The sequence below is a fragment of the Echinops telfairi genome, unplaced genomic scaffold (genome assembly GCF_000313985.2).
Source record: "Echinops telfairi isolate 266 unplaced genomic scaffold, ASM31398v2 ScPeMD7_7424;HRSCAF=8462, whole genome shotgun sequence".
In the NCBI taxonomy this organism is placed as follows: domain Eukaryota; kingdom Metazoa; phylum Chordata; class Mammalia; order Afrosoricida; family Tenrecidae; genus Echinops; species Echinops telfairi.
The window spans coordinates 52726357-52736242 of record NW_022111324.1 but is presented as its reverse complement, the minus strand read 5'-3'; the positions used below and the strand labels follow the sequence as shown (position 1 = coordinate 52736242).

The window sequence follows — 9886 nt, the reverse complement described above, 5'->3', positions numbered from 1 at the left end:
CCCCCCCCCCCTTTAGGAGTCCAAAGCCTTTGGGCCACACATTTAGGTGTGGAGAGGAAACGCAAGCACCTTCGATCTCACTCAGCTTCGGTTTCAAGTTCAGATTCATCTCTGTGGTGATGATGTGATTGTCAATAGCATTTGGATGTCAAAGGGGTCAATAAGTTGGCCTGGAAGCGTACAGTTAAACCAGACCAGTTATAGGGCTTAAGGCATGAGGGGGAAAGGGGAGGATGAGCAGAGAGCTTTCATCAGGGGTAGGCAATGTCATTTCTTTAGGTGCATGCCACGCTTGTATCTGGACAGTCCCTGAGATGTCCTCTGGGAATCCTGAGATCCACAGGCTGCCCTTTGCATGCCATTAGAGGTCATCGCTTGTTTCCTTTAAGAAGGAGTAGGACAAAGCACCTTAGCATTTTTATCTGCAAAATGAAGACAACATCACATCCTGCCTAGGTTGCAGGCTCAGCTGGAGATATGCTTAGCATACCTGTAAGGGACGGCATCATATGCTCTTATGAAACGGTGCCATTCCAGTTGTTTTCATCCCTTCTGGGCCTGCTAGAGGGCTTCCTCAAGTGACAGAGTGATAGCCTTGCCTGGGAGGAAAGAGAGGCTACCCAACCCTGTGGAGTCTGAAGCATGCTTGGAAGAACCAGGGTGGTCACTTCCTATGAAAGCAAGAGACAGCGTCTGCTCAGGCACTCACAGAGGATACCATACTCCTTCTGGTGAGTCACTTTAAGTACGCCCTGTCCCGATTTTAAGATAGGAAGACGAAGCTGACAATAAGATCCTTGGGTTTCTACTGGCTTCTTGAAAACAAAGCCTTTGTCTTATGCAGTTTGGCTGTGTCGCTTCTCACTCTCACTGCCACTGAGTCGATGCCAACTCAGAGCGACTCTACCGGACTCCCACCGGGAGTTTCCAAGACTGTGACTCTTCAAGATAGTAGAAAGACCCAGCTTTCTCCGGACACGACCTCTTAGGTGTCCATAAAAGCTAGTTTAACTGAAAACATCACCCAGACAGATTGAATCCCATGTTTTCTGAGAAAACGAGTCTCAAGAAAAAGCTTGCAGTAGTAGGTTAGAAGCCAAGAAGCAGCAGCAGCTTCCCCAGAGCTTAACCCCCAGCAGACACTAGAATGGATGACAAGTTGATTTATCGAGGATGGTTTGAAAACCTACTTTATGCTAAGGCTGATGAGCGAGGGAGCCTCTCTGTTGTCACGGCATCAACTGTATTGGATGCTCGGGATGGGGATGGATCTCTGAGCCTAAATGGATAGTCATCAATATAGTGGATAGCTGGGATGACTGACTAACCTTCATCCAAGGGACTACTCATATTCCTCTCAATGGGATACCAGGAAACTAACTTTTTGAAGGAGCTCTGTATCTCACCTGACTTGGCTTTATCATTGGATTTCTTTAATGTCTCTGCTTCCTCTCGTCCTCTGCTATCTCCAGTGCGCTGTGGACCTTACGGAAGCACATGTGTCTGCCTTCTTCCTTCCCCAGTGCCCTGCCCTCCAGCCTGCCTGACAAGTGACTCCTTCTGAGCAGCAGAGGAGCTCCATGTGGCCTGTGCTTGCTCGCTGTGTACAGATGACAGGCTGACTCACCCAGCCCGGCCCAAAGCTGGCTTTGGCACTAGAAGCAATTGTGGCAGAGGCCAAAGAGATACCTACCCATATATCTAACCGCCCAGATCTCAAATAGAACCTATTTTTGGACCTAGGGCATTCTGCCTAGTATTGGGGAAAAAGTAGGAGAGATGGTAGAAACAACCTGGTGTTATGGGGGAAATATGGACTCAAAATCAACCAGCCTGTGCTCTGATACCAGCTCTTCCCCAACCCTCTGTTAGGCTTTGGGACTCTCTCTCAATCTCAGTTGTTTTAGAACTTCTTTTTTAGCATAGCGGAATGGTCCCTGGGCTGTCCAATGCTGGAGGAATATTTTCCGCAAACAGACATGTAAAGGTGCTTGGAAATCCCAAGAGAAAGATGGCCCTGCCGTATTTGGCTCCTACTATTGTCACAATCAACTTGAAACTTTCCCCCTTGGTCGGAGTTGTGTATTTCCCTTGTTCGTTTGACACAGGCCAGGGAATCTCGTGGGCCCTAAGTTGAGCCACACAGATTGTGATGCACAGGAAGGAGATGGCTTTGCCAACCATTTCAGGTACTGCAACCACATCTCCCGGACCTGGTGGTTACGGTGAAGGTTTGTGGTGGCAATGTTGACAATGCTGACTCTGATAGCAGGAAACAATCACGGGACACCTTTACATGAAATATTGTATCAATAGGACACTTGTATGAAGTGTAAGTACTCGTAAGAGACCTGCTTCTTTGAACATGTTGATAAACCAAAACTTCCCTGCCATCCAGTAGATCCAGACTCATAGAAACCCTTGGGGCCAAGGGAGAACTGTCCCTGTAAGGTTCAGAGACTGTCACTCTTTATGGAAGTAGGAAGCCCGGGCTTTCTCCCCCAGAGCAGTTGGTAGTTTCAAAGGGCTCATATTGCAGCTCATGGCCCAGTGCATAGCCACTGTTAGTTATCTATTCACTACCTGATTGTTTGCTGCCAGCTGAATTCTGCTGAGGGTCCTCCCATCCAATACTTTGAATAAGCCTGTTGCATGAGGGAAGGATCCTGGGTAGACCTGGGCGATGGGCTGTTAACTGCAAGGTGAGGGGTTCCCACTGCAGTGGAAAGATGAGGTTCGCTGCTCCCCTGAAGACTGACCATCTCAGAAACCCCGCACACGCTCCTTTGGGGTGGAATCAGCTGGATGGGGGCACAGTTGCTCAAGTTGCCTAACTGAGTGACTGAACTGGGGTTTGATCCCACGTCCATCTACCCCGAGAACCGAAGCTCCCAACTTCTATCATATTAACAGTTTATAGAAATGGAACTGTTGGTAAGCTGCTTGGATCAGGGGAGGGGAAAGATGACTAAGACAAGAGAGGGGATCTCCTTTCTGTCTAGACTGCCTCTCCACGGTAGTCCTCCCTGCGCCAGGATTTGAGCAGCTCGTGGGTCCTTCCGGGTAATGGCGTTCCCCGGCCCCTTCCAGCTCTCTGCTTGCTTGGCGTCCCTGCCGCCATGCTGCTCCGGGATCTGGGCACAGCCTAGCGAGAGCCTCGGCTTACACGTGGCTTTGATTCTTCTCTTTTCAGACCCGGCCTGGGACATTCTTCGCTTCTGCCTGCTTCCCCTCTGGGAGCCCCTTGCGCAGCTCCTGCACCTTGCTACAGGCGATGCCGGAGAGGCAGCTTTGGCCAGAGGGGCTGGGCTCGGAACCCGGGAGCCGCATCGGCAGCTGCGACAGCATGATGAGCGCCGCCTCCACCCACTCGGGATCTGTACGTACTCTTGTCTCGCAGCCTGGCCTGCTCGCTGCCCAGCTGCCCTGCCCTCCCCTGCCCCGCGCTGCCACCGTCCTCCTCGCTCACTGCACCTTCTCTTTCATCGTCCTGCTCTGGGTGAATCACAGCAGCCATCCACCGGGCTTTCTTCCTCTGAGTCACCTCTTGCTCTGGAGAGAACAGGGTGTTGGCACCACCTCTGAGAGCAAAGGTCCCAAAGAGAGACATGCCTGCCGGCCCCCTCGACAATCTCATTAGGCTGGGGGGGGGTATGGGTGGTTGAGTGGAGATGAGCAGGCCGGGCACTGATTTGAGGTGGTGGCGGAAACTGGACAGCGATTCTGGTAGCACAGGGATTCCGGAAGTTTTCAGCAATGGTAGAATACCTGAGTCTTGCTGACAGATCAAAAGGAGCGAAGTAATTAAGAAACTGTATTCAAGAATCAAACAGAACTGGGTCTCTACTTAAAAGCTCTATGGCCTGGAGCAAACACTTAGCATCTCTGAGCTTCTGTCTCCTTAGTACTAAAATAGAAATCATATTGAGGTCTCACTCACCAGCTCGTGGTAATATAAAATACTTGGCACACACACACACTTTCAAGTAGACAAGCAATTGTCTGACAAAGAGCACAAATGGCTAGGCTTCTCAACTCCCGGTGTTTATTTGCGAAAGACCTTTAATCAACTGTTTAGATGGCTCTCTTTCAGAAAGCAACTCTGCCCAAATACACATCTTAAGTTTTTCTTAGCTCTTTATACATAATAACCCTTAAGGAGTTACACATTCTTCCTGTAGATTCTAGAAAGGTATTGGAAGAGTTAAGGATTAGAAAGGTCTCCACTGAATGTCAAAGGTTCCCTGGTGTTGCTGTGAGTTAGGTGTTGGGCTACTAATAGTGAGGTCAGCAGTTCAAACCCCCCAGCCACTCTGAAGCAGAAATATGAGGCAACTTGTTCTCATAAAGATGTACAGTCCCGAAACCGGACATAGAGATGGTATGAGTCAGAAAATCAGCTCAATGACCATGGGCTTAGGTATTGAAGGTCAAGAACATTTCATCCAACCAACTGTAAAAATGGAGTGCGCACACAAAGGCAGTGCACACACAACATCCAAAGATCAGACCATCCGTCTCTCATTTCTTTTTGATCATTGATGATGGGGCCACAAGAAGTTGTCCTGTTTTGATTAGGTTGAAGTCAACTTGAATAGTCACATTCCATTGACACAGAGTGTGCCAGAGATGAAAGGTTTTCAGGAAGAGAGGGCAGTCAAAGGCAGTCTGTATTCAGGGAAGCCCTAGAATTGCCTTAGGGTTTCTAAGCTTTCTCTTTGAGGTGCTCCCCCCTCCCCCACTTAGACAACTGACAGATAACTAACTCTAAGGGGCTGGAAGCTATTATTCCCACAGCTGCCTCCCCCATAGTTTTAGCTTTAGCGCTGTGTCAGAATCTTTCCTGGACATCTCAGTGGGTCTGGAGACTATACAATGCTGACGTGTCACAAATATTAGAAAGAAGGTGAGGAGCTGGCCCAAAGGCATAGCGCCATATTTCTGACATTCCCATTTGCCTTTAACCTTGGCCTTTGGAGAGCACTCATGCCAAGTTCCTTCCTGGACTGGTGGAACATGGGAAATGCCCATATCCCGTGACCATTGCCTTTCCTTCCCAGGATCCCCATGTGCTTTTTCAGAATGAAAATTGTCTACTTAGGTAGGTTGTGTGTGTGTGTGTGTGTGTGTGTGTGTGTGACTAAGTTGCTTTCCCTTCCCCCTATTCCCTTCTGATTTCTCCACCCACCCCCTTAAACTAATATTTGCTTAAGAAATTTACACCCTTTGACTGTTAGCCAGAGTCAAATGCCATCAAGAAAGTAAATCTGCAAGGGCAAAAATAAAATCCAGTATGGAATGCATTTCAAAGTCAAGTATAAGTGATTTGGTAAATTTATCTGTGGCTAATCATGCCATTGTTCCTCTGGTCTGGCAGCCAGACCTTGACCACATTTCTTGTTTGTCCTCCCACTGCCCTTGACATAGTCGATCAAGTGTACACAAGGACTTTGAAAATTTCTAAGCTCCGATGTTCCGATGGGAGCTGAATCATCTGAAGTCCACTGCCACCAAGCTGATTCTGGCTTACGCTCACCCCATGCGTGTTGCCCGTATATTTGTTGCTGTGTCAAGGGAAATCCTCGGCAAGGTCATATGGAGAAGCCGAGACTAGGAGTTGGGACTGCTTCTGTCTATAGCCCTAAACTCATCCACCCAGGAGGGAATAAAAGCAAGGTCATTTGCCACCTTCCTGCCCAGCTCCCAGAGCTGGGGACTCCCGGGACAGCCTAAGAAAGAGTGTCTTCTACCCTCCCCGGCTGTGTGCAGTTCCAGGAAGCAGGTTTGCAGAGTAACCGCTGCAGAGGGCTTTCCAGCTCTTCAGCATTCCTTCCCACTGCAGGGTGGTTCTCGGCCCCGCCAGTTTCTGCATTGCCACCGAGACTCCGTTTCACGGGCTCTCTCCCCCTTCCTCTCCCCACTGACTGCAGAGTGACAGCAGCTACGACTTCCTGTCCGCTGCGGAGAAGGAGTGTCTGCTCTTCCTAGAGGAGACCATCGGATCTTTGGACACTGAGGCTGACAGCGGGCTGTCCACCGACGAGTCTGAGCCGGCCACCACTCCCCAGGCTTCTCGTGCACCGCCTCCAACTCAGCCTGCTCCCCAGGGTAAGACAGACTGGGTTCCAGTCTCCCACCAACCCCCAAAGGTGTACGCCTTGCTGCCCTTCGCACCCAGGGTCCCAGGCAAAGCAAAAACCAACTGTACTCCCACCACACTCCTGGCTAGAAGAAAGCCGGGTTCCTGGGACTGCCAGGGTGCCAGCCTGTCACAGTCTTTCTAGGAAGAACCAAAGGTCTGACTAGAGAGGGGGTTTGGCCAGCTCTTAGTCCCTCAGGAGAAATAGTAAAGAGATAGGACCAGTTTGGGGCGGGGGACATGGAACGTTGAGTGGTTGGCCAGCTCTGGAGAGTCTGGCTGGGGAGCTAATCTGGGAGACCCAGAGGAGGGGGCGCTAAGAGATAAGCAGGAGAGAGGAAAGTGCCCTCAACTGCAGTGGGAGGGGGACCTGCTGTGGGAGACACCTGCAGACAGGCTCACTTGAGAGCCAGGAGGGCCTGTGGGGGGTTGGCTCAGTAGAAGCAGAACACAGTATGACCCTAATCACAGGACCAGGGGGTGGAGCGCTTTATCCCTGAGGCCAGGTCCCCTGGTATTATTGCCGCAAGAATTTAGTCATTCCTTTCACGGGAACTTGTTGACAGTGTATCCCCCATAGATAGAGCACTAAACGGGACACGGGGCTTCACTTGGCTCATGGACCAAAGAGGCCTGCCTAGCTCCCTAGGAAGGAAGAGCCCATGCGAGGCCCTGAAGTAGGGATGGTTATGGTCATTATAGAATTTTCCAGGGGTGCATAGAAAGCAACGTGGAAGTTGTTTCAAATCAGGAGCTAATCACCTGCTCGTATGTTCCCATGGACCCCAGCTATGTGGCAGCCCCGTAGGTAACTAGAAGGAACTGTCCCAGGCACCTTATAAGGGCTTGGGGAGCACCTACATGAGGGTCCTGGAGCAACCTAGAGTTACCATTGCCACAACCACCATGAAAACGTAATCCTTGGTTGATGGAAATCTGCTATTATTGATCTATTCCAGAAAAGAGTGCTGCCCCTTTAAGAGCAGAGGGTCAAAAACCATCCTTTGCTAGTTGGAGGTCAGAGTTCAGAGAGTAGTTGCTTTTTCCTTTCTGGCAGCCCTCACTTCATCTGCTATTCTTTGTCTGTCTTCCCCAACTCTCACAGCACATCCCGAGAAGACAACCGTTCAGCCGGCATCAGTGTCCAGGAGAAAGACTCTGTTCAACGCATCCCAAACCTCTGAGCCCCAAGGCCTGGGCTTCAAGTCTGGCTCCCACAGCCTCCCCAGAAATATCCACATTAGCAGAAGCCAGAAACTCAGGAAAAGCGCCACCGAGACGCAACTCCCCAACTCTGGAGCCTCTCAGGCTCCTGTACCCGAGACTGAGAGCCAGGGGGCCAGCCAGAGCAGCCAGCGCATCTTGGCACCTGCCAGCCCCCAGGAGGCCACACCTCATTTGGACGTGGTGCTCATCCCCCCACCAGAGGCCTTCCGGGACTCCCTGCCAGAGCAGCGTGGAGCTGACCTCCGGTCTAAGGGCTCAGGGCAGTCAAGCAGCACAGCCCACTTCCTCCTAGCTACCAGTCCCCAGAAGAGAGCCGAAGCCTCCACTGGGACCATGTTCCAAAAACCTACCGAGAAAGGCTCAGTGGGTGGCCCAGGACAAGCCGGGCCTTCTCCTGCCTTGTCATCTCCGAATGCCGGAGCTGAAGATGCTCACCTCCCACCTGCAGGGGATACAAATGCCCGCCCGGTCCCCCTCACTGCCCCGAAGCCCCGGAAGTTGCCACCTAATATTGTCCTGAAGAGCAGCCGAAGCAGCTTCCACAGTGACTCCCACCACTGGCTGTCCCCCCACTCGGAAGTGGCCCCTGGAGATTCTGGCCTGGTCTCTGGCTCACTGCAAGAGCAGAGGAAAGCCCGCAGAGAAGCACTGGAGAAGTTGGGGCTACCCCAGGACCAAGATGAATCCAGCCTCCACTTAAGTAAGCCCACTAGCTCCCTCAGACTCAAGGAACCTCCTGCCAGGGCCACTGCCCTGTCTCCGCCTGCAGGTCCAGCTCAGGTCTCGGCAGCGGTTTCTGCTTCTGGAAAGGCTCAGGCCTTTCCGACCCCACCTCCAGGGCGGGGAGCATCTGCAGTGAAGGTGCCAGCGCCAGCTCCAGCAAAGGGACCTTCTCCTGTGAAGGCGTCCGCTGCAGCTCCAGCTCTGGGCTCCTCTTCCCCAGGGAAGGTTTTGATTCCTGCCCAGGAACCTTCCCCAGGGAAGGCTTCAGCTGCCAAATCGACACCAATGTCCATCCCTAAGGCCACCAGGACAAACAGCCCCCCGACTCTGGCAAAGCCTGCCTCCGGCCTGATCCTCCAGGAGAGCAACATTCCTGGCCTGAGACAGATGAACTTCAAGTCCAAAACTCTGGAGCGTTCAGGCGTAGGCCTGAGCAGCTACCTCTCAGCTGAGAAAGACCCCAGTCCCCAAACCAGCTCTTCTCTGGAAAAGGGCTCCTTCTTGGATAAGATCTCCCCCAGTGTCTTGCGTAGTACCCGGCCCCGCCCAGCCTCCTTGGGCACAGGGAAGGATTTTGAAGGTATCCAAGTGGGCAAGCTGGCTGACCTAAAGCAGGAGCAGGATTCTAAGCGCTTCTCCTTGTCAGGACACAGTCGGGACAAGCTGCCGCGACCCCCCTGCATCAGTGTCAGGATCTCCCCAAAGGGTGTCCCTGAGGAACACAGAAGGGAGGCCCTGAAGAAGCTGGGGTTGTTGAAAGAGTAGCCCCTGGCTGCCAGCACTGCCGGCACCCCCTCAGCCGTGAGAGAAGAGTCTCTCCCAAATCAGGGATGGGGTAAAGGGTGGGCTTCTCTCCGATGAGCTTCTCTGTAAGGCAAAGGACAGAGATTCGAGTCAAGCGTGTGTTTATATACAGAGAGGCTGTCCCTATAGTGCCCTCATGAACTTACCCTGAAGATGATTTCCACGAGAGTGTGCGTGTGTTATGACTGTATATTTTCCTGATGCTATTTATGTGACTGAGAACTCATGCTCAGAATTCTGCTCTTCTTGGAGAGGTTCTTACATGAAATCAACTTCATTCGAGCCAGAACTGGGTGGGGAGGGGGCCGCGACTAAGTCTGAGGAGTAAAATCAAATAAGGCAATTTGATGTGATGCGAACAGGGAGGCAAGCGTAGAGCCACACAAAACGAGGCTCCCCCAGAATGCCTGCAGCGGGCTGCCCACGGGGCCTGGGGTTGGTTTGCCTCCAGTACGAAGGACAGCCCACTGCCATGTAACGAAACGTCTTGGCAGGCAGCAGAGCAGTGCTTGTTGGTCTGAGATGGTAGGAACGGGACCGCCTCCTCCACTCGGTGTCCTTGTCCGGAGGCTGGACACATTCTGTAATAAAGTGCACTGTGCTCCCTGACACCGAGTCTTCTTGCTCTCTTATTCCCTGGCTCCATCTGCTTGTAACTGACCCTTGGACCGGCCCCACGGGCGCCCCAGCCAGAAGCTTCTCATATACTGAAACATTGTCTCAGGCCTTGCTCATTCTATTCCAGGTGTTTGCTTGATTTTGTTTTTACTTCCCCCGGCCCCAGGGGTGGAAAACCAACACGGCACAATCTCTGCTGTTGCTCCTGGACTCTCAGAGCTGGGTGGGACGTTGGAGATGCTCCCATCCAACCAGGGAAACCCTGCTGTGAGTAACAGAACACTCCCAATGCCGATGAATGGGTTTGCAGTTCCACACAGAACCCAACTCTTAGCAAGGGCCTGTGGGTTTCCAAAACTGTAACTGGTTACAGGA

General features: G+C 52.0%; 1 protein-coding gene across 1 annotated transcript in view; it reads left to right on the top strand.

Moving 5' to 3' along the window:
• Positions 1 to 9504, top strand: part of CUNH1orf116 (chromosome unknown C1orf116 homolog) — an 11530-nt gene extending 2026 nt beyond the window's left edge. Inside the window, exons 2-4 of the mRNA XM_045298138.1 lie at positions 3194 to 3379; positions 5931 to 6108; positions 7245 to 9504. Coding sequence (XP_045154073.1) covers positions 3275 to 3379; positions 5931 to 6108; positions 7245 to 8854 — 1893 coding nt within the window. The 5' untranslated portion in view covers positions 3194 to 3274 and the 3' untranslated portion in view covers positions 8855 to 9504. The remainder of the gene's footprint in view (positions 1 to 3193; positions 3380 to 5930; positions 6109 to 7244) is intronic.
• The last annotated feature ends 382 nt before the right edge of the window (positions 9505 to 9886 follow it).